A 24826-nucleotide genomic window follows, 5' to 3' on the forward strand; every position below is an offset into this window, starting at 1 on the left:
GGGAGAGGGTCGCTAACTCACATGCACAGCAGTGTGCCTACACACATGACAATTGGAAACAACTACATCTGTATCTTCCTAAGAATTACATGGTACTGCCCAGCCGCCTCCAGGAAAAATATATTTATTTACCTTAACCCAAATAACGATGTTAATGCTTATTGCTCATGTTACAGTTACACACTCCGCATTAGCTCTTTTGGGGTTCCTGTCCTTTTGTCTATACAAAACGATTTTTCAAGCTGTGCTTTCTTTGCAGGAAATCTCCGGGATTCAGCAGTGACCTGGGGCAAGAATACTTCACCATATAAATGAATGGACTAATACTGAACAAACGAACTGACTAAACACGCCTAGCGTTACACATGCACTAAGTGTATTTCTGCTCTACCCTTTGCATTTCCCTTATAACCATAAAAACCGACAGACCGTTCTCATGTATCGTTTACCGTATTAGAGCTCCATTGTGAGTCATAATGACTAATAATGTATGTTACTCTGTGCACACAAGCACGCGTGTTTTGGTTGCTGGAGAAGTCTTAAGCAGACAACACGAAGTGCGCTGCCCCAGAAATGCCATCGAAAGAAAATAACCAAGGCCACAATGTGTGACAAGAGGGTTGAAAGCTTTTTCTTTTTTTTTTTTAAACCACATACCTGTGTTTTGAATTTGGAAGTAAACTGGGACATGTCATTCCCTAGACCCAATGAACGTGGCCACAATAACAACAATGCCTCTCAGAAGGGCTTTTTAGCAATTCCTGCTTGCTCTCCATAGCATGAGGAATCCAAAAAAAGGCTCTTGTTTCAGCAGGCCAAAAAGAGGACGGGGAATCAGAGTGCTTAAAACAGGAGAAAGAGATGACAAGGTGATAAATAGACAAGAACCCCACCTGGCTGCCTTACCCAGGAACAGGGACACAAATTCCTATTTCTCTGTGCTGCAGGTCAGTACAGGGGGAGAGGGAGGAGGACAGGCTCCTTCTCATATGCCATGGCCAGAAAGCTGTAGGTACTCTAAGTGTGGGCAGGGTTGGCTCATGGCTTTCTCCACACAGCTGCCAGTGGAGATGGGGAATTCCTGCTGCACAAGCAATGAAAATTTGAACCTTTGTTCCTTCTATACATTTACTAAAAAAACATCCCTTTCTCCTTTCCACTGAAGCATGAATTTAATTCTCTTATGGTACAGTTTTTTTTCTATATTATTATTTTATGGGACAGTATCCAGCCCTTTACGACTTAAGTGCCAGAAGAATTGAAATAATTTCTTACATATCATATTATGTTTAACACCATTATAAAATTTAACAAAAGTGTAACTTGAATACTACGGAATACTACTAAGTAAGATGCAGCATTTTCCTCTTAACACGTGTATCAATGATCCTGAGACATCTGACAGTTTCAAGGAGCAGCAAGAGGATGACATGGTCAACGTCGGAAACTGTTTATCCCATTTTTCACCAGGTGATTTTAGTGCGTTCTGTGCTTTTATTTTTCTTATTCCTGCACTTCTGGGGTGCTTTTGTTTTTCCCTTACCAATTTCACCTCTTGTCTCCAATTAAAAAATAAATTTTATCTTGACCATCGTAGGAAAAATTCTTCTCAGAAAGAGTGATGAGGTAATGGAAAAGGCTGCCCAGGGAGGTGGAGCAGTCACTGTCCCCTGAAAGTTTTCAAGAAAAGGGCAGATGTGGCACTTAGGGACATGGTGTAGTGGGCACTGTGGGGATGGGCTGATGGTTCCACTAGATGATCTCAGAAGTCTTCTCGAACCTTTATGAATCTATGATTTTATGATCTCGATGCTTGGCAACTTTTCTTCTCTATTATCTTTTGCTGGATGCTAACTCAGATGTGAAACAATTTTACTTGTGTTCCTAAGTTACGTGAATTGCTTAGAATGTCACGTTACTCTTGTTATTGGATATCTTCCCATCATCAAAAGCCTTCTCCATCAACTACAGGTAAATCTGCATCAAAAGAGCTGTAACACCAGATGAAACCAACTTACTAGAGCCACACTGTATATAGTTAACAACAATGCTTTAACAAGAAGTAGCTGAATCAAACTCAATTTTAAATTTGTGCTATGAGAGACAATTCAGATTGAACCACAGGCTCTCAGTATATGCCATACTGGAGAGTGGAATCCTTTATGTAAATGCTCACCAGGTGCACTGATCCCACACTGCTTTACTACCCCATTTCATAACAGCTTCATTTTAGAGCAGACCACCAGGTCAGGACAGGAGCAACCAAAGCACATAGAGCTATGCTCAGCTTTATCGGGGGATTGCTGTCAGTATCTAAAACAAAAGGGATATTCACCCTTTATGCCTTTATAGAGCTTCTGTCTATTCTGACAGCACTACCTATTGGGGATTTTCAGATGCTTTGAAGCTAGGCTGCTCCCTGCTACACACACCTATGAATACTTTCCTCTCTCCTCCCCCAGGCTAATTTCATCATTCATCTGACCAGTGTCTGTTCACTAGGAAGTGAAGTGAAACCACTGGGCCCTGAAGGCTCATCCAACCCCAGAACACAACTTCCCAATGTGACTGGCCAGAGTCCTTCTGTGAGCCACTGGTCTACAACTGGGAGACCTGGATCTCCCTCTCTGTTTTGAATCAAGGTACTGCTTTCAGTACTCAAAATGCCATTTCTCATCTGGAAAGCTTTAGTTCTTGCCTTTAGTTCAGAGGCATAGCTATGCTGAAGCCTGCTTTAGAACTCTTTTTATCACGTTAGGGAGAGAAAAAGAAAGAAACTGCTTGTGAAAAAATTACATTTGCAGTTTAAATGCATTACCCTACTTTAATTTCAGAAAAGGGTCTTTCTTGGCAGTATCATGCTGAAGTATTTGAAATGCATTAACACTTCGGCAGATGCTCAGAATCAAGCAACTTAATAGGCATCAACTTTTTTCAAATAATTGCAAAGCTTCGATTTAGCCTTTTGCATACCTTGCATAGTTAATTACCTAGGCTTTAATGTTTACATGCAATGAGAGTATCTACAGCTATAAACTACATAATTTATAATTGATGTAAATGGGTGTTATTATGTCAATTAGGCAGCTGTGTCCTCCACCTTCTCAGTAAACAGAAATGAGTGATAAACCCAGTTTGCAGGGAGAGACCCTCTTCTCTTGCTAACAGATAAAAATAAATTACCCAGGTAGACCAGGTTGTCCAATTGTTCTCTGGTGAGGTGGATGTTATACGTGGGCCCTCTCTTCTGACCTGTTGACTGCAGCAAATGGTCAATCTCGTCACGCACCGCTGCGAGAGCTTCTGGGTGCCGCAGCAGATAATACATGGCCCAGAATGTAGCTGGAATCGTGTTTCCCACAGAGGCCCACAGGAAGGCAAAATGATGTGCTGGGAGAAAATAAGTGAAAAGGAAGATTAATAGCGTTTATTACACTGATTAGATTTGCAGTGTGCTAATTAAAAGATGTTAGGACACAGACCCAGCCAAGGATCAGTGAATGCTAATGAGGACCAATAGGCTTCTGAAGTCTAATTTTCTGCTTAATGAGAATAGTTTGAAATGTAATGTCGGGGGGGTGGGGGGGAATAAGGGGAGTAAATGCAGCTCAGTTATAATCTTTCTCATTATCACCATTAAGTATCTTGTTTTACCACCTCAGCACAAAAAAAAAATCAATTATCATAGAGGGTTGTTTCAGAGTAAAACATTTTATCATTAGCCAATTAGAAAGAACATAAAAAAATTTCAAGGTCGCCATTTTGCCTTTTTATTTCAAAGGTCTATAGTAAATTATTTTATTTTAGACAAGCTATCATTCATAAGTTTCCTACCTGCTTTGTCATAATCTCCAAGCAGCTCATATTTCTCAAATATATCTTGTCTGGCTTGGACCACTTTTGACCCTCCCAGCCATTTTGTCATGTTCTGAAGTAAAAAATGATGTATAAGCTCCTTCCGAACCTTCTTGGTAGCTCCTAGCAACTCAATTGGTATGTTTGCAGCTAAATAGGGAAAGCTGGCATCAAACTTGATAAATTTGTCTCTGATTTCACTAATAACTTTGCGGCCATCTGCAGCAGGAACTCTTCCATATAGTGTTACAAAACTGGCTTCAAACATTACAGAGCAGCAGAATTTGTACATTTTTTCTGTTTCCCAATCTGTTGCTTGTGAGCATTTCCATTCAAATATATCCTGGAGATTTTTCATCATGTGGTCAGAAATTATTTCCAAAGGCTTGCCTTGTAGATACTGGTAGATTCTGTGCAGGTTTTCCTTGAGATCGGGGAATTTTACATTTGACAAAGCTGGGTAGTCAAAAGTTTTGGAAGCCATCTTATCAGCAAATTCGTGGAACTCAAGTTGTTTGCTATTTCGGATGACGTAAACATATTGAAATGGGTCCATGATAAAGGTAATATATCTGCCTGAATAGAAGAAAAGAAAAAACAGACACGTGGCTTTGTACTCTGATGCTTTTAAAGGTAATAACTGAAAATAAGTACCATCAACATCTGGAAGAACATCAAGAAAATTGCCAAAGAAAAGATCTGTGAGGAGATTTGCAAGGAAAAAAAAAAGAAAAAAAAAACAAAAGAAAAAAAAAACCAAAAGGAAGATACAACATATTGTATTTAGTTTTGGAAGAAAACACAATACTTACTCTCCTTGTAAGGATTTCACCTGCATGTACTTTCACAGCACTTCTAAAATCAGCACGAAAACACATTCCAATTATGGACTGATCTACTGGTTTTGGAAACAATAGGGTGTGACCTGCAATTATGGCACTTTGGAATAAATCAGTTACTACCCCAGTATGACTACCCCAGATATTACATTTATGAAATGTAATGTGGGATCATAGCAGCATTGTAATTTTTTTTTTTATAATAGCACTAAGAGATTTTCATATTTCATCTGCATAGAGGAAAGTGTATGAGGGAGGCTGAAGTGGAAAACTTGTTACCTAGGCAGATTTTCTTCAAGGAGATGACATCTAGACTAAAAATCTGCTGGCAATAGTTTTAATTGCATGTTGTAAAGCCCCAACATTTAAAGCTACATCTGTATTTTCCTTTCATGGTGTCTCAATTTTTTTTGCTAAGAAGTTGCTTAGTATCAGTAAAATGACCACAACGGAATCTGACTTTGAAGCCCTGGCTTACAAAAGAGGATCTTATTCTTGCAGCGCTTGCCATTATGGGGTACACACTGACCTGGCACGGTCATTCATTGTGTCAGAGTGCATGGAAAACTTTATGGCCTTCTTGATGCACTTGAGGAGCTCTACAGCAGATTCTCCAGCTTTGGATAGTAAGGTACAGCACTGCCATGATACGATGACTTTTGAAATTGCCTATACCAGAAAAAAAATCTAAATTTTCCCCCAAGTTTAAAGTCAACTAATAAAGAGCATTTTGGTGAACTATCATGAATCAAAATGCTAATACTCCCAAAGCTCAACTGAGCCTTAACTCTTTATGGGTGATTCCCATGTTAAGTCTAAATTTAGAGCTCTAGATTCTTAACTTGCAGGGACAGGTGCATTAGGGAAAAAAGGTATGCATTAAAATGTACACATTCTCTGTGAAATATCCTAGCTATAAATCCAGAAAACATCAAAGCTTACCATACTTACAGTCTAATTCTGTCTTACTAGAGGGACAAATCTCCTTTGATTTTAATGGGAATGCTACATGCTTAACTGAGGGCCAAATTTGGCTCTGTGACAGATGTCCTGAGATAAAGTAGTCACTACCACTAAAAATGTCAACAAGTATCCATGGTTACCATGTAGTGATATTTGAATGATCATAGTTATTCCATATCCTGACTTGCACATACACACCCTGCTCTGTGGCAAAGATGGGTGCACTCTGGACTTTCTTTGCAATAATAACCAGCTGGTGAAATTTTCATCCCATTTACACTCCCTGCAATCCCAGTGAAACAAAGGGAACACGAGGGAAAAATCAAAACAGAATTTGACCCCCTTCTTCTCAACAATGTGTGAAGGTTTTTGAAGTACTCATGTAGTTTGCTTTACTGTAATGTAACAAACTACAGATATAAATCAATTTTGAAGAGCAAGAAATCAGCCTGATAAAGAGATCTTCAATTCCCAGTCATTTTCCTGACCATTTCTTCCTTTCCAAGGCTCTTATAAATTTTTAGCCCCTTAATTTTTTTTAACTCTTGCAGGATATTCCCAAGCCTTTGTGAAGAGTCCCAGCACTGCTCTCCCTGCACTCCTCTCACCCCAGCTTTCTCACAATTGCACACTCTTCACTGAGGCCACCAACTTTGTGATCAAAGCTTGGAAAGAATGCCCATTGGAGTGATTTTTAATAAATAGACTTGGAGTGTTATTAACCCTAAAGATGAAAGCTGGCTTCCTAACTTTGCGTTTACAGGGTAAACAATTTAAGTTAAGATTTTTAATTAATATTAATTTAAACCATCTGTCCACCATCTGCTTATTTCTGATGCAAAATATGAGTTTCTTTGTGATCTTTAATCAGACTCTTAGCAAACACACATCAATTCTTATCATTTTTAAGCAAGAAAATAATTTTCTGCAAATGGGTTTTCAGACAAACAAACTATTTTAGCAATAATTTTAAATCAAAATTCCCTCAACACTAGCACATACTTTGGAAAAGAAAAACTGACAAACTGAATAGTACAGATCCTTATTTTTATCATTCTCATCAGGTTCCTGGTAGCAAAAAGTATGTACCAAAATATAATTCATTTTGTAGAATCAGCTTGGGCTCCAGACCATAGCATTGCAAGTTGGTGATATATGTAAACACACAAAACAAAATACTTTGTTACTGTATTTATGCAATGTCTCTATAGTCAGAATAGTGGAACCCCTCTATAACAAAGGCAGCTTGTGTATGTACCTCACAGAGGATCCACAGAATCACAGAATCACAGAATGGCCAGGATTGGAAGGGACCTCAAGGACCATGAAGCTCCAACCCCCCTGCCACAGGCAGGGCCAGCAACCTCCACATTCAATACCAGACCAGGCTGCCCTGGGCCCCATCCAACCTGGCCTTGCACACCTCCAGGGACGGGGCATCCACAACCTCTCTGGGCAGCCTGTTCCAGCACCTCACCTCTCTCTCTGTAAAGAACTTTCTCCTGACATCCAACCTAAATCTCCCCTCCCTCAACTCAAAACCATTTCCCAATTTTAGATCTCTTTGTTAGAAAAAGACTAAAATGTAGAACTAATTAACTGCAGTTAGAAAGTTATTGTTGCAAGAGTATGGGTGCTTACAGACATTAATATCATGCCCTGCACACAGACGCAGCACCACAGGTTTGCCCCAGTGCCTTCCACCCAATAAGATACTGATGACAATTACAAACTCATGCCCCAACACCTCCCATACCCTAAGCAGACTTTGAGAACTAAACAGCAAACAACCAAACTTTCTGATCTCAATATACCATTTTGAGGTATCATCAATACTGCCATGAATTTTGCTTTTCAGATACTTTTGTTTCTGCAGTTGAGGTCTCTTCCCACTTAACATCCCTGCTGGTGTAAAATACCAACAAATGCAAAGTTCTTCCTCAAGATTCTCATTACTCTGCAGTATTTTAAAATGCAGCTGCCCCTCCCCTCCAATAGCATTCCACTGCAGCTAATGCCAAGAACTACCTCTAGCAGTGGTCTTTTCTAAAACAGTACCAAAACACTGATGCTCATGATTTTCCATCAGAGTACCGGTAAAGGTAAATGACAGATCAGCCAAAAGTGGAGGCACGCCACATGCTTTCCAAATTAGGAAGCTTTAAATATTGAACGTGTTTATAAAGAAACCACTAGGGACAAAGCCTGTCCTTGTTAGAATATAAAAAATTCCTTTGGCATAAAAGAGCAAGTAGACTTGTCCATACAGAAATGTCACACTGAAAATCCCAATAGTTTAAGTCACGGAGCTATTTTATTTAGTACAATAGAAACAAGTCAAAGTAATAGATGTATACTTGTTTCTGTAAAAAGCCCTCTGAGTTATTTTAATATGGATACAGAAAATTTATACTCCTTGTCCAATCCTTCAGTTTGCATTACAACCGTGCTGCAAATAGCCTGGTTATCTCCATTTAGTTTATAAACTCTCCTAGAAATAGAAGATTGATGTGAAAAATATGAAAATTGTCAACTTTGGTAAATCTGAGCACAGAAGCCAGTATTTGTATGATAGTTAAGAAATTACTCTAATAATGCATTCCGGAGCTTTTTAATGCTAATGATGAAAGACAAGCGTTTCATATGCCATATAATGATGGATGTTATTTCAGTAATGCTTGCAGCAGACTTCAGCTTTGTAAGCTCATGAAAATTACCTTTTGCCTAAGACAGAAAAATGTGGTACGTTACTGTAGGCGTGTCATGATTTAAAAGATAAGAATGACTTATTAGCAGAATTAAAAAAGGCCACATGTGCTCAGCAAAAGCACCGAAAGACAGATTACTTTATTAAGATTTGAGTCAGACAATCTCATAGATGGCGTTGCAATGCCCACTGTCATTTCTAATAACGCACCAGGAAAAGGAGACAAAGTTTAGAGCGGGAAACTGTGACAAAACTGCTTCAAGATCGTTAAGTTCTTACCTAGCTGTCTGCCTACGCTGCTGATCCTTAGCAAGCAGAAAGGCTGAGCCAGGAAGTACTACCATCTAAAAACAACAGACTCTCTCATCCCTCCTTCTTCTTATCTTTTCTCTTCCTCTCTTTTTCTTTTCTGAAGACTATTGCTTTTACGTAATTGTCCTCTTATTAGGAAGATTCTGCTGAACTGCTGACAATGATGTACAGTAGTGCTTCGCCGGTATGACGTTTGGGGAAAACGATTCTGCTGCACCACCACACAAAACCAATTAGAGAACTATTTTCTGCGACAGGTCAGGAATTTACATTGTTTCTCATAGAAAGATGTGCTTTTTAATTTCTTTATTAAGATGACATCCATGTCCCTTGCGACTTTTAGGTATGACAATCATTTGCTCATCACATGGGAAAGTACAATCAGCGAAATCGCATTACCGGTACGGGGCAATGCCAGAAACTCCAAGCATCGTTCCACATTTTCCAAATGAACTACTTTGAGAGCCAATAATTAGAACAATCCATATTGATAGGATTTGTTGACAGGACCTGTAGTCCCTCACCAGGGGGGTAAAGCAATGATAGTACATACACAGCCGGCTGCGTTATGTTTGCTGAGCATACAAACATCATCTTTGTCAAATCAAAGAGATGCACAGAAAGCCTGTACATCTCAACATCAAGACAGGATACGAGCTACTAACTAGCTTCGTCTTCCCTTCTGAGTTGTGGCAGACAGGCTGTTTCTGCTTAGTGAAGTCCTGATGGTCAGTATTTTTAGACTGGAAAGAAGTCAAGATAGCATCTCTGATATGACCAATTCACAGAATCAAAGACTTCTCTGTATAGGGTTGAAATGACATCCATAACTCACTGTTTGCTTTAACCTGCATCAACGAAGGTTTCCTCAGAATGCTTAAACACAGGGGGATTAGTAGAAAAGGAATTCCGTTTATTGTGCCAACAGAAATTAGTTAAACTAAATTATGTTCACAGATTGCTGAAAGACACAAATCTCTAAATACAGTCTTAAACAAAACAATAAAAATAAAAAAATATTTAATTAAACACATTACGGATTCTCAGGCGTGACTGCATTTCCTTTTGTGAATGCACAGACAGTCTTTCAATAATTATTAATTTTGACTCATAAGAAGCCATTACTGTGTGTAGTATGAATGTACATCAACAATAAAAAAGAGAATATTTCACAAAAAAGTTAGTCTTGTAGATGAACTCATTTTCAAGATACAGAAATATCTAAACATACCAGTTTCCAAAGGAAAAAAAACAACACAAATGAATAAAAAAGCATGATTAACAGCAGTAAGAGTGCCCTTCTAAAAGACAAAGAACACAATAAGAGGGAGTAAAAATGTATTAATTAAACATACTGCATGCAAATTACTTGATTTTTGAAGGAAAAAAATTGTATTGCAAAATAATTAAATGGGAAACTAAAAATAATGTCACCGTCAAAAAAATTACAAAGCAAACTTTGTACTTTCATTTTTCTTTGAAACTCTTTAAAAATACAAGGATAGCTAAAAGTGGGGTAGAGGACTCTGAAATAATAATTGATGCAACTATAAAACTGATCATTTGAACAAGGATCTCAGCATTCAGGAGGGGCAAAAGCTCCATTCTACTGACCCTGTCAGGTAAGAGTTTATCTTTTCCTGAACAAAGGAAACTAGTTGATTTTAAGTTGATTTTAGTAAAAAGTGTGTATGTGTATACACACAGGTATATATCTAAATTTATATATTTAGTTTTCATTCAAAAATCCAGTTTCCTTCTGTGCTTTCCTTATGCTTTTAAGCATCTACGTGAAATCACTCAAACGTTTGTATTCAAGCTATTGTAGTAAAACAGCTATAAATACAGAAAGCAGCAAGGTTGTATCATACTTTATTATATTGTTATTTTCCGCAAGCATGATCAGAGTAAGAGACTGGCAATGGGAAGTTTCTGTGTTCTAGTCCTGATTGTATCACTGAGTCAATGTGTCATTCATTCCCTTGTGTTCCTGTCAACCAGTTGTAGAATGTGTGAGAACATATCCTGCACTTTTTTTCTAAAGTGTTTTCTAAATTTAATCTGATATTTTTTCTGTGCAGTGTCAAGATGATGTTAGTTCTGCCTTCCTTAGGAAAAAAGCAATACACATTTAGATGTGTTCCTACATTACACTACAAATTCTGCTGATATACATGTATACCTACAGCTACATACAAATACACATACTCATAATTAAATCCTGTGGATACTTATGACGTTATAATACATTTGAATTTAACATATTGTGTCCTGTGCTACAGAGGAATGTTTTTAGTTACGTAAGATTCTAAAGTAAGCATCTGAATTGCTATTTAGTATCACTGATGGAAAAACCAAGAGAATTACTAAAACATTTCTCACCAGCAATATGTACAGTGAAAATATCTCCAAGTTTCTTTTGCTGATCCAGTAAGAATTTGAAAGCATCTTTTCTAAAAAGCAGAGCCTTCCCCAGGTAAGGAATCCAGCCATTTATTAGTGGGGGCTCTCCAGTCTTCCTGTTGAAAACATAAAAAAAAAAAATTATCAGGAGTGAGCTTTGGCGACAGGGCAACTCATCTTTATATCTATTTATGTATCACAGTCAGACCTCAATGTATAATATTTTGTACAGAAAGTTCTTCAGATACGACGGCAGGTTAAGTCTAATCACACCTCCGAGCACAAAAGGCTCTGTGCGGTGATTATGAAAAATAAGAGGGAGAAATTGAGACACGTTTAACTACAGGTTTTCCAGTTATTACCACAAAGTTATGAACACGGAAAAATTACATATTGACGAAAATCTCAGAGAGAGGAGTCCTCTCATTTTCAATATTTTGCATGTCAAAGAGAGGCGTATCAGAAGGCATTTATGACAGATTTAGGTAAATAGGACGCTGACGTAACACACAAAACAAATAGCTTTACAGATAAGGTTTTAAGAATTCCTGTTTACCAGCATACAAAACAGCTACTGTTCTAACTATGTATCTTTACTATATAGAATAATAATAGAGGCTGAACATTCACCGTAACAAATCACAGTCTCTGCATATTTATAGTCTGCTAAGCTAGAAACCTGCATGAACATTTTAAGATGAAATTCTAGATAACTGTATTTGTGACCCAGCCTGAACAAGCAGTCACGCTGTGTTGGTTATGTTTGCAGAACAGCTTAAAATACCTTTCAAGACTCTTTTAAGTTACATTTTCCCTTGCAAAGGAAAAGAGGTTAACGCTGTCCTAATCCTAACTGCAAGTAGATGCCTTTCCTCCGTGCTGGTCTTTACTTGCTTCAATCTGATTTACAACAAAGAAACATAAAGCGTGCTTGCTCTGGAAAGGATTTAAACAAATATTCACGAACAACTCCGTTGCTACATCCCATCTGTGAAGGTGACTTATACTACATGCAGAACAACTCATTCTGATTAAACAAGATATTTACTAGCTCGGATCTAATCAAAGATCAAGGGATCACAAGCTTTACTACTATCATACACAGCATGGATTTTTGTGTAGCTGGATTAACCCTATCATAGTCACATTCTCCCGTGAACTGCTCACACAGAAATAAAACAAAACGTAAACGTGATATGTTGAACTTACATTTTCTATTTTTCTCATTAAAACTTTCCAAGGAGCAAATTACAAGCCCGTGATTTGCACTTGCACTGCAAAAAGTTGTTACAAATTCAGTTAAAAATGAACAGATGCAGCCAAACCACACTGCACGCCTTGAGCTCCTTCTGTTTCACTGGCTACTAATTACAGATGTTGGTTTTCCAGAAAATCATTTTACAAACATTCTTGTAGCAACCAGAAAAATTTACATCCCGCACATTTGCACTGCTGTTTTTTTTTTTCATTTGTTTGTTTCTTGGAGTTCTGAGGGTTGGGGCTTTGTTGTTTGTTTTGTGATGGTTTCTTTATTGTGGAAAAGGTGCACCCTTTCTCTTTCGTGTCTTGCATAAGCCAACATGCTATGCATCCTCTCACAGGCACATAACCCCATGATTAACTACACTGGGGCAGCAAACTTTGTATTACTTAATTCTGCGCTCAGTGTAGACAAGACAAGAACTAATCTGAGATTACATGAGAGGGATCACCAGCCCTGGAAGTGTAGCAGCCCACTCGATATCCTTAATTATCCCCTCAAAGCCTGTAACAAATCTGGATGATTTACCAATTTTTCCCCCTGACTATGCAGTCCCACCTGCGGTCTGCTTTCCTTTCCTGGGTGACACCCCATTCGTAGCCCTGTGACAGATATTTAGATAGGCTTTTTGTCATATTCTAATTTAACGCATCTCATTTCCCGCTCCACGTTCTGTCAGTCGGTCAAAAGCTGTATTCTTCACCAGCTTTCCGCCGGGTAAAGAGGACGCAGCTCAGAGATCCAGGGGGAAATTATCTTAATGCTCCCAAGTCCGCGGGATCACATCAGGGAGACATTTTGCCATCGCCAAGACGTGAGGGTCATCGTTCGCTTCAGCCGTGTTCAGCTCAGCAGCGATGAGCTTAGCGCCGTTAAACACCACGGCTGGGCGCCGTGTGCTTCACAGGGAAATGCAGCACCTCTTTAACTTACGACCCACAGCAGGCTGCTCACAGAAATGTGTCTTCATTCCCATCTTCGCTGCTCTTTGGGAGACGGAGGTCATCTTAATGACTTATAGTGCGCCAAGACACAGCACGGTGCAGGTTTTCCTGCTCCCCTAGACACGCTTCACTGCACACACATTTAGGCAGTGCTGCTCACCTTACCTGAGCTGCCTGAAACCTGTGCTCAAAACTCTGTACAGGCTTTAGGGTGCTGCACTGCTTTCACAGCGATTGGTCTGAATCACCAGCAAAGTCTACGCAAACTTCTCCCCATCAATTAAATTTGCTCACATACTTTAACTTAGAGCTCACGCTTCACAGCCTTTATGAAATGTGGTAGTTAGACCAACAAATGTTGAAAAATGTTAAAAAAAAGTTACCACTTTCTCACGGCCTATTTTTTTTTTTGTATCAAACGTAACATATATATGAATTAAAAAAGAAAAAAAAAGAAACATGAAGTGTTTTGATGGCAATTTTAGATTGCAGCTTTTTAAATTCAAGTACTGGGAACTTACGACCTGACAGTCCTATGCATGACGGACTCATATCTAGTTTAACCACTTAAATCTTAATTCGCCTAACACAGTTAGTATCTCACAATATTTATCCCATGTTCCATTTAGGTTTTTTTTTTTTTTTTTTTTTGTTTGTTTGTTTGTTTTTTTGTTTTCCCCTGCATATTGGCTTATTTTTGCACACATACAAAATATTTGTATGTATATTTATTCTTTCATGAGAAGTCCATTTGAAGTCTGTAAAACTTAATGGTCAGATTTCTGACATATGACTGAATTTTACAAATAAAGCATCAGCAACACACTCACTGTAAAATCTAGAAGTAGGAAAATCACCTAACAAATGGAGGGAAACCAGCACAGCTGTATTATCCACCACTGCTAAATGGATGACTCCAAATGGCATTCTGCAAGAAATCATCCGGCTACAAATATGGTGTGTACATAAACTGAACAGACAGATATCTGCAATTTATCTCTGCTTTTATTTGAAAAGATATTTCCTTGTTAGCAAATAATAAGGTTGTAATTCTACTCAATCAAAGAAGTGAAGTTTTGGAGTTTGTTTACAGTTTCCTTAAGAGATACATTTGAGTTCACATAAAAAAATTAAGTCACTAATTCAGGTATGATTATTTAGTTAAGAAGCTGAAGCAGAACAAGCAATGTGAATGTTGTGCCTATTCTGCAGTGCTTAAATAAAAAAGAAGAAAAATGGGCTGCAACATTAATTATGTGAAAAATGAATGAAAATATTTTTTATGCCAAAGTTATCTAAATATTATTTTCCATTAGCAAAAGTGAATTATTTGGGAAATCCAAATAAGGTCATTATTTCTGAAGCTCTCCGACTATTAACATGTATTTTTTTCCATAATTCTTCAAGAAAAAATATAAAGATTCACAAGAAAACAGACCTTGCCAACATTTATCTCTAGTAGAAATGCTATTGCTTATAGAAGTATTCAGGTCTATTCTTTTGCTGGTTACATCACTGTAACTCCAGTGCAGTGCAGGGCATTGGATCAGTGTAAACGAGAGAAGAATCTTTCACTCATTATTTGTATTTCAAAGGAGCAGATGCCTTCCAAATTATGCAAAACTCCACAGAGCATCTAGTACTACAGCAGATGAACAGGTTAATTTTTCTCTTTGCACATAATAAATCATAAGTGCTTTAACACCCATAGTCGCATTTCATGAACATGAACCTTCTGTTTAATAATGTCTGTTTACAACTAGAATCAGACATACAGTAATCTCTTGCCTGGGATAAACATTAATCCAGATCTGTCTAGAAAAATTATACAATTCATTACCATAAGTAATCTCTATTGTGCCCTGTGCTTAACCTTCATCTTTTTTCCTGTCCTATAATCTTGCAAATCCACTGGTGGTGTATGATTGGCATCTGGTGTGAGCGCAGCCAACGCTGCACAAAGAACAACCGAAAAAGCCATAGATGGCAATGTCACTCAGAAGGGAACTGCTGCTTCACTGCAACTTTCACCAGCGGGTGAAAGAATCCTCAAGCTAGGGAGAAAAAGGGCCCAGAAAAGACTGGAGATTATCATTTGCCACAGAGGGGCCATTTTCACTTTCTAAATTATTACCATCCACAAAAATAAAAGGTGTTGGTCTGATTTCCCTGTAGCACTTTTGGTCCAACTGCCACATTCTGTGTAAATACTGGAACAGACCATGCTGAGGGACCTCAAGGAATGGAAATGTATGGGTGCAGGAGTAGAACAAAAGCTATTATGAACATGTCAGAGCAGTCTGAGATTATTCACAGGCTCGATCACAATATTTAAGCAACAAGACATGACAGACAGTGTCTTTCCAGGGGCTTATGAGCACTCTAACAGTGAGGAAAAGAATGAGGCCAAAGGCTTCAACCCCAACAAAGGTAATCCCCAGAAATGTGGTGTCTGGAGTGTCTTGTTGTATTATAAAAAAGAGACATGGGAAACTTAGGACAGGAGAAAACCAGCAAGTCTATCTTTCTTTCTTTCCTTCTTTTTTTTTTTTTTTACATTTGGCAGTTAGTTTCTCCCAAACCTCTTCACAGCATTAGGTGTTCTGCATCTATGAGAGGACAAACCAACCCCCCTCCCCCACATTTTCTTTCAAACATTTGATCACAGTAAAAATTTTTGACACATACAAAACTACGCACGGCTTAATTACCTCATCAAAATTATTTGCCTCAGTGATACCCTGGAATTCTAAATTTTCTAGACTGAATACATGTAATATTAAAAAGTACTTCCTGCAGAATTAGATGGACACGAACTTTGGTAATATAGTTTTTCACCTTTGAATTCCTTGACTGAGCACTCCTACAGAGGTAAGGATCAGCTGTTGCTCCTACCTGATCAATATTTGCAAGTTTGTGTAAGCAAATGGATGCACTGGGCTGTAGCTTGGCAGGGTGACAGAGGATAGACTCATTGAAGAAGATCTCTCCTCACACATGAAAATGAAAAGCACACTGCCCACTGCCTGCACCTTCGTCTAGGTGAAGTGCAGATAACCTTCTGTCTTTTGGGAGAATAAAGATCACTCCTAATGAAGTGGAAAAGAGCCCAAGAGGGGATGAATCTCTTGCTGTCCCCTGTTACAGCTAACCCAGGACAGAGCCCTCTGCAGTGCTCATTGCTTGATGTGCTGTGACAGCATGCCAACGAGAGGAGAACACAGGATGATTTTGCAATGTTATTCACATAATTTCAGCTTAAAAAATGTCAGAAAACAATGGCTACACCTGGAAAATGCACCTGTGAGCACATCAAAGAAAAATTTTGTCTGCTTTTCCAAAAAAAGCATGCTGATGAAAACCAAGCAGTGAATATTTCTTGTGTCTTTTTTTTTCTCCACGCAGAAAAATGCAATCTTTTTACTGACAGATTTTTTTTTTGGCAAAAAGTTCTGTTGTTTTTTTTTTAACTAAAATACTCCTCTTCTGTAAAAGCATGCAAGCTTTTTGTTTGTGCTCTAACTTCCACTGCAATCAGTTCTTCATAGGAATCTCTTTTTTTTTTTCCCTCTTCTCATTTGGATCATCCCTAAAAATCCCCCAAACACCTGTACTTATCAACATATTCAGTAGCTCTGAAATACTGCTACCTAGGAAGTTTTTTATTTTGCTTTTTTTTTTTTAGGCTACATTATCTTAGCAGCTTTAGGTTCACATTACACATATCACCTCATCAAAGTTCTGTGTGGAAGAATACAACCACAAATTCAACCACTACTTATAGTGACTGGTTGGAGCGTTGCCTAAAAACCCCAAAGGTGGGAAATCATCATTTTGAGGAACAGTTTAAAAATGGAAACCTACTGGAAAAGCCATTTTGGCTCAGTCTTGTCAGGGGTTGAAAATTCCAAGAAGGGTTCTACACAAAATGTAATGTGAAGTTTCGTAGCAGCCAGAATTGGAGTAATGGAAAATACTCAGTTAATGCAAAAATTGTTCAGCAGTAATAGAATTTAATACTGATTCAGTGCTTGTGGCCTTGCCTCTGAAATTCTACACTGTCTTTGCTCTGGGTGAAGTCAGTAAGAGCAGCCATGACTGCTCAGCACATTCCCCAGTCAAGCCCACAGTTATTTTATTATATCTTGATATTTGAAATCACTTGTCCCGTCCCGTTCTATCTTAGTTCAGCTTTAACCAAATTAAAACAGTTCAAGTTAGGAAGGGATCCAGAGCAGATCCTTACTCCATGCCTTGTATTCCAGATAGGCTACTGCATGCCAACATCCTTGCTCATATTCACCCATGCTGCTCTTGCAGATATTCAGTAATAGAATTTCCAGTCTTCCCAAGCAATCTGTCCTTATCATCAGAAAATTTCCCCTCACGTCTACCCTTTATCTTCATGTTGCACTTCAAGTCCTCTACTTCCGATTTTGTCTAAAGAGGATAAGAGAAAAAATAACAACCTTCACCCCTTTCAACAGGAGCACTTTATATATTCAAAGGTACTTATAATGTTCTCCTTTAGTTTTCCTTAGGTTAAGCAACTCCAGTTTCTTACAGAATTTCCTCACAACTGTTTTCTGCACCCCTATGTTCTCACACTCCTCCCGTCTTGATTTTCCCCTCCCCTTTGGAAGCACCATGCCTGCACCGAGCACTGCACAGCAATTACCTCGAGCATCTTGCGGGCATCTGCATCCCAGCACAACCTCAGCTTTCCATGCAATATCTCTATGGTGTTGAGAAAAACCCAGGTTAGGAATCATTACAGCCTTCAGCCCTTTCCCAGAGAAAAGATCCTGGTCCTATCCAGATGCTGCTGATTAGTCCTCTATTTTTTCAATTTGCCATTTGGAATGCTAATCCCTCCTTTGCAGGCTTGCAGCCCCTCCTCTTAATATTATCCACAAACACAAATGTTTTTTTTCCCCTGCATTCATGTAAGAGGGAATGGATCAGAATACAAATTTACCAATACTTCCTTTTAGCACTATCAGGAACATATTTACACTGTACATTGATTGACTTCACCCAAGAGAACCCAACAACTCTCGTCTGATATCTATCTCTTCCATAATCCATTTCTGTACTTTAATATATTGCCTTACTGCAACACATGTTAAAACTGTACACAGTAAGTAGCTCAAAGTAGGAAATCATATTAACCGTCTGGCCTAGAAATGACAAGTGAAGTGCGGATAAGAATGTCAGCACTCCACACAGAAATATATTCAAAGATGCAGAAATCATTCCTTACGTAATAAAGAGCAAACAAATAAATTCAGGCAATTTCAGAAACAGTGGTGGGACTTCATCACATTAAAAAAACCATGTTAACAAGGGAAAGGAGGAGAATATTGCATAACGATACTGCATCTTCTATGTGCAATCAACTGTATTTTTCCTTGAGTACAAAGTATGGAATTTCAGAAGAGAAAAAATGGTAAAAATCAATTATAATTTCCCCTGAAACATTATGAATGCTAGATAACAAAGGATGTGCATTTAAACAAAACAGGTATTGAAAATAGGCTTCATTTCATGTGAGTGAGCTGTCCAGAAGTCTTGCATCTTGGTTAAGCTGGATATCTTGAAGTTCTCTACTATCAGTAGATAGAAAATGTGCGGAAGGTTTTTTTGGAAGTAGAAGCATGCATAGAATCATATCATATCAAAGAATAATATAATGGCCTGGGTTGAAAAGGACCACAGTGATCATCTAGTTTCAACCTCCCTGCTACATGCAGGGTAGCCAACCACCAGACCAGGCTTCCCAGAGCCACATCCAGCCTGGCCTTGAATGCTTCCAGGGATGGGGCATCCACAACCTCTCCCCAAGAGGGGGACAATCACCCCCCTCTCCCTTCTGGCTACCCCTTATTAAATGCAGCCCACGATACAGTTGGCCTTCTGGGCTGCAAGCGCACACTGCTGGCTCATGTCCAGCTTCTTGAGCAGCTCACCTAGGTGGCAGCTGATGAATCCTCTACCACTCCCAAACTCTTTCATGAGTGCTCCCACACTTGGTTTTTCACTCCATTCGCACCTTCCATTCTACACACTTGTCCAGGTCAGTTTTCCTGGTCTACTAATTTACCACCTTTTTCCTCCTCCCCATGATCCCTCTGTACCCTCCCAGCCTCGCTGCCCATCCTTCCCCAGGTTTCTCAGTGGATTTGCCCATGCTGTTGAGCCCTTTGCCCTCCAACCGCTACCTTGCTTCTCATACCAAGCTGCTATTCAGGTCTGGGGAGCCTCCTGCAATACACTCCTAGTCCTACTATTGTCCATCTGGCTTCCCTTGCAGCTCATCTTCAGTTAAATCTCTTCTTGAATCCTGCACATCATCATAGCTACTGCAGAGCACATCCATAACGCACACAGAGTCCATCCACTGTGGCCTCCTATCTGCCTACATCCATCTGTTGCCTCTTTGCCTGACACAGGAACAGCCTTCCTATAGCTTACGCCTGCATCCTATCTCATATAACTGATCTTCACTTGGGAGATGGACCAGTGTCAATGAAATACTCCCTCTGTCCATTCCCCATACAGGGAGCATCTGCCATTTTCAACAAGCAATTGTGATTCATTAAAATGCATGTGTGTGTGTTGTGTATGTTTTTGTACACAAACGATGTGTATATAAGCAAACTTATTTCTATACTTACATGCAAAGTTATGCACCCAGAGAGTATTTTCACTGTAGGAAAAATTGAGTATAGATAACTTTTTTTTTTAAACAGTAAGAGAAACATTTAGTTTTATTGTAATAAACTTCTGATGTTACAATCATGGTCATCCTTCTGAGCTGAGTTGCCTCCAAAGGAATCCTGCAGAATGCTCTTTTTCCACTTGCTCTGCCTACCATGCACATGATTTGCAAATACCAGCGGCCCACTCCTTATTTGTCAGGGTAATTAAGTAGGAAAAGAGGGCCACATTCTCTGGCTTGAAATCTGCATATGTATAGCTCTGTATGAATTGGGGGGGAAAAAGAAAAATTAATGTTTAAAGAAGATGGAAAGCAGGTAGGAAGATTTTCACTAACAATTTAATGGCTTCCACAGTTATGACAATGTGGTCCCCAACTGGGTGCCTAGTAGCATAGGGAGGCCTAAAAGTAATTGCCCTCTTCTCCCTGGCAGTTTTGGATGTCTAACATTCTGTGAATCGTAGTACAGAATTAACTGTCAGAACATACACATTTTGCTCATAGGTGTATTGAAAGATTCCAAAGAATAGTCTGAAGAGCTGAACAAATACAAAAATCTCCCAGATACCCTCCCTAGTCCACCTATTTGCAAACACGGTCGAGATGGTCCACTGAGAGAAGCAGACAAATCTTGCCACTAATGCATACACTGCAGGAAAACAACAGCTGAATGCAGTACTGAATGGTTCAAAAACCTTAATGCTTTTCAGATGAACATTTTATCAGAAGGTCATGTTTTCTTTACTGTTAAAGAATTACACATGCTTACATTCCAGAGCCTTGTTTTTTCTCTTTCCCTTCTACCTTCTCAAATCTATTGCACTTTAGGATAAACAGCCATGAAATTTAACTCTCCACTACAAATTTCTTTTCTTCTGCTTTACCTCCCTATGCCACCAGCCTAGATTAATATCTGTTTCTCCATCCAAATTGATGCTGTATTTGAAATCCTAGCTATCTTTCTTCTGTCATCTTTGCCTCCATGCACTCTCCAAATTCAGTTTTTATTTTTCTCAGCACAGAATATAGGAAATTCAGAAGAAAGCAACTTGCAATCTGTGTTCCTCTTCTGCTCCTCATCAGCTGTAACATCTCCTTTTCTTCTCTATCCATAGATGTGCTTCTATGTTCTTCCCTCAAATCTCTCCTCTTCTTCCAAAAATTGCCTATTTTGTTCCTCATTTCCATTGAATCCTTCCCCTCCAACTTTTCCTTCCCCAAATTCCACTCTAGCTCCGCACCAGCATACAAGACCAGTTTGGTCCTTCCCAAGATAGATTTTTATCATAGCCTGATAAATCCCCTCCATGTCTTAACAAGCTTTCACAATTAGGGGCAGCACACTTGATTTGCAAATGATGTTCCTTGGGCTGGGCAGTGATCCCTTTCACAAGGCTGTATGTATGAGAAGCACTCTTCTATTACTTGAGCTGCACACTCTGTAACAGCGACATCAGCCACCATTTGGTCTGACTGGATATAAAGTGCAGCCTTTTACTAAACAGTCATGGGTATTACTAACCTGAAACCAGATCTCTCATTGTGGGGAAGATTCTCAAATACCCTAAAATATTTTTATTTCGAATTATTAAAAACAAAAATAAAAAAGACCCTTCAATATATTTCCCACCAAACAGCTGTTCCTCAGTTTTATTTAGCAAATACCAGAACGGAGGCAGCTGCAGCCCCCTCGGTGTGCTCACAGAGCTCCCCGCTCCAGCAGGACCAGTGAAGGGGTGGTGGTGCCCCTCTGTTCCTGGTGGAGTTTTGTGGGACTGCCTGCAGACACCCTGCAAGCTGGGAAATGGGCTGGGCTGCTCACAGACAGCCCCCCTGGTCTCTCCATGGGGTGCCCTCATCTGCTTTTCCCTCTCCTGAGCCTAAAATTCTGCTGAGCCTGTAACAGGTTTAATACGTATTAATTTAAGAGCTTTGGTGTATTGCTTGAAAACAATGGTTTGATGCTTGGGAAATATACTCCTTTAATTGGTCTGCACCCACCCTTTTAAAGCATTTATCTAAACTCTATTGTGCTCAAGGGCACAAGGGTTAAACCTCAAAGAAGTTCTTGGCTTTGTACTTGTTGGCGTACGGTATCCGTGTCAGTTTTAGGTAACCTAGCTAACTCCAATTCTAGGTAAATTGGAAATACATTTTCATTCTGCATTCACGGAAAGCTAAAATATTAATTGGAGATTGTAAGATGGAACAATAACAGGAACACTGCGGGTCTGAACATGTTTTAAATCCCTCTGCTGTGAAAGAGAGAGTAGAAAATACAAATATGACCCTCAAGATTTTAAAATTATACTGAGGAAATGTCAACTTGGGAACTTAACAGAGGAATAAAAATGGCAAAAAAAAAAATAAAAAAATTGTTTCACTGCATGAAATAATACTTGGGTTACAACAGGATCATCTTTCTGAGGAGTCCAAGATTTACTGTCCTAGACTAACTGGAAAATACATATATATATGTATATATATTTAATTAAAAAACCAAACAAGTATCATTCAATTCCATCATTTCCTTCTCTAGTTCAAAAAGTATAGGATAGATCTCAATTTCATTCAAATTTAGATTTGAAATTTGATAGATCTAGCTTTGCATGGCCCTGTTCAGTCATATATACTTCAACAGGCAGAATCCAAACACCACATCCAAAAGGCACTTTTGCAGATTGTGACTTCCTATCCCGTTTCTCTTAGACCGCTTAACATGGAAGTGATTTAAAATGTCACTACCACCGCCCTTCAACAGTGTAAAATTTCCAACTGAAACCTATTTTCTAATTCAAATTTTGTGACTTCAATCAGCTTCTGATTAATACACCTCCTGCCTCTAAGCTCCCTGGCATACACAGCAGGAAACAGCAATTTACTCTTCCCATCAAGTAAAAGACTGAATTTGAAAATTGGTAGTTCAGTTTAAGAAACATTCAATATTTTATAAACAGCTATTTCAAGTGAGCACTATCACACCTGTTTTGAAGCCCCACCTTATTAAATTGCTGAATGCCAAACATTTGATGTGGCAGCCTATACCCAGAACACAACGTGCTTTAAAATGGCAGAGCTTCATGAATCTCACAAGTTTAGAACATATCTACTGGGGAGATAAGTGTTACACATTCTAGTGCAAAGCCAATGGATGCAGGCAAAGAAAAATTCTGGACACCTCATCTATCCTTACATGAAAATGGATGCAAAGGTGTAAGTTCAGTCAGGTTGCTCATCCATTCACCCTTCTCCTTGCTGAACTACCCCCAAGACTGGCTGTGGGGCCACTCATCAAGTACAGAAAACCATGAGTGTGAGCAATTTTTTAGTGTACACTCAAGGAATTTCTCTCATATGGTCCTTCTCATTGTCCTAATATTTGAAACTCACTAAAATTCACCAATTTTTATTTACTTAAACTGAAAGCTGTTATGTCTTGTGAGTACAACTTTCACAAAAGGATGGATATGAACAGTATTGTGAACTGATGGAGAAACAGTTCCAAATGTGGACTTACTGAAGTCAGTTTTTTACTCTTCAGAATAACTGCCTCATTTCATGTGCTGTGCTGCAGTCAGGTACAGCCTGTGCTCTGAATCTCCTATTAAAATTGTCACTCTGTCTTGCTGCTCATAAAAAAACCGGTGCTATCATACAGGTGACGATGAGTGCATCCAAAGGCATGGTCAAATCCCGAGTAATGGTTTCCCTAGCTACAGGAAAAATCTTAAAGATTCTTTCGTTATAATTTTGAGTCTTTACAGAAGGAACTGGAATTCTGCTTTACAAACAACTGTTCAATTTCTATGCTGTATCATGTACCTTTGACTTTATTATTTTTCAATAAGAATCCTAAGAAAATGAAAATTAGAAATGAAAGGTTATCAGTGACAATTTTAACATTTCAATTCCAAGCATTTGCACCATTCCCATCCAATGTAGCCTTCTGTTAATGGTACATCTGTCATTCATAGACACTCCTAAACAGCTTTATTCTCTTTTCTAATTAAGAGACAAAGCTGATTATGTCAATCTATGAACTGACATCTGAGTGCTGTTGTTATAGCGTAAGAAGCAATGAATATGACTATTGTTATGCTAAAACAAAAAAACTTGGGAATATTAACTGAAAAACCCAAGATAGCAAAATATGTAATAGCTAAATTAAAACAGATTCTTCCTATTCATGCAAAATGCATGTGTGATTGTACTATCTAATTAAATAAAGATACTGTGTGAAAAATTAATTTTCAGTAATAGGAAACATAAAGCAACAATGATACATAACATGCCTTACCAAAATATGTGAGTTGAAGATCATAAACTATCTCAAATAAATAAATGACAGATTAACTCATCAATCCTCAAGGAAAAAAAATTAAGCTATTAAGCAATCTGGAATTTTTGCATGCAAAGACACGACTTCAGCTCCATCCTGCTGTTAAATCAAAGATACCTGCTAAGGGGGCTCTCCTGTGCAAGAGGATATTTTCTGGAAGTACTGTCCAACACTGACCCATGTGTCAGCTGGGAACACAGAGAATAAGCAGTTCTCACTGCCTCCCCCAAGCTACCATAAATGTTCCTCTGCTCTGTTAAGCAGAACTAGCTGCAATGTCTGCTCAGCCTGGTGAACTGATTGGTGCTTTATGACAATACTGAATGAAATGATGAAATGCTCGCTATAGTGGGAATGTCTTCATGTTTGGATGGATGCAAGAAGGTACCTGAACAATCTCCCGCATGTCCACATTAATTGACGTAATCTGTGTTACCTGAAAAGGCTGCAGAGAAGACAGCAACAGGCAAACTACAGAATCA

At 38.8% G+C, this 24826-nt stretch overlaps 1 protein-coding gene across 4 annotated transcripts in view; it reads right to left on the reverse strand.

Moving 5' to 3' along the window:
- LOC122179033 (cytochrome P450 7B1) overlaps nucleotides 1-24826 on the reverse strand; it is a 121351-nt gene that overhangs the window by 9830 nt on the left and 86695 nt on the right. For 3 of the 4 annotated variants that reach the window (XM_042869660.1, XM_042869663.1, XM_042869661.1), the window contains exons 2-4: nucleotides 11059-11195; nucleotides 3835-4431; nucleotides 3184-3390 (exon numbers count right to left, since the gene is read on the reverse strand). In XM_042869660.1, the coding sequence (XP_042725594.1) occupies nucleotides 3184-3390; nucleotides 3835-4431; nucleotides 11059-11195 (941 nt within the window). Of the gene's footprint in view, nucleotides 1-3183; nucleotides 3391-3834; nucleotides 4432-11058; nucleotides 11196-17962; nucleotides 18015-24826 lie in introns of those variants that run through there. The other variant, XM_042869662.1, reaches the window with a different exon arrangement.

Source organism: Lagopus leucura, unplaced genomic scaffold, assembly GCF_019238085.1.
Source record: "Lagopus leucura isolate 7727_CA_CO unplaced genomic scaffold, USGS_WTPT01 Super-Scaffold_100002, whole genome shotgun sequence".
Lineage (NCBI taxonomy): Eukaryota > Metazoa > Chordata > Aves > Galliformes > Phasianidae > Lagopus > Lagopus leucura.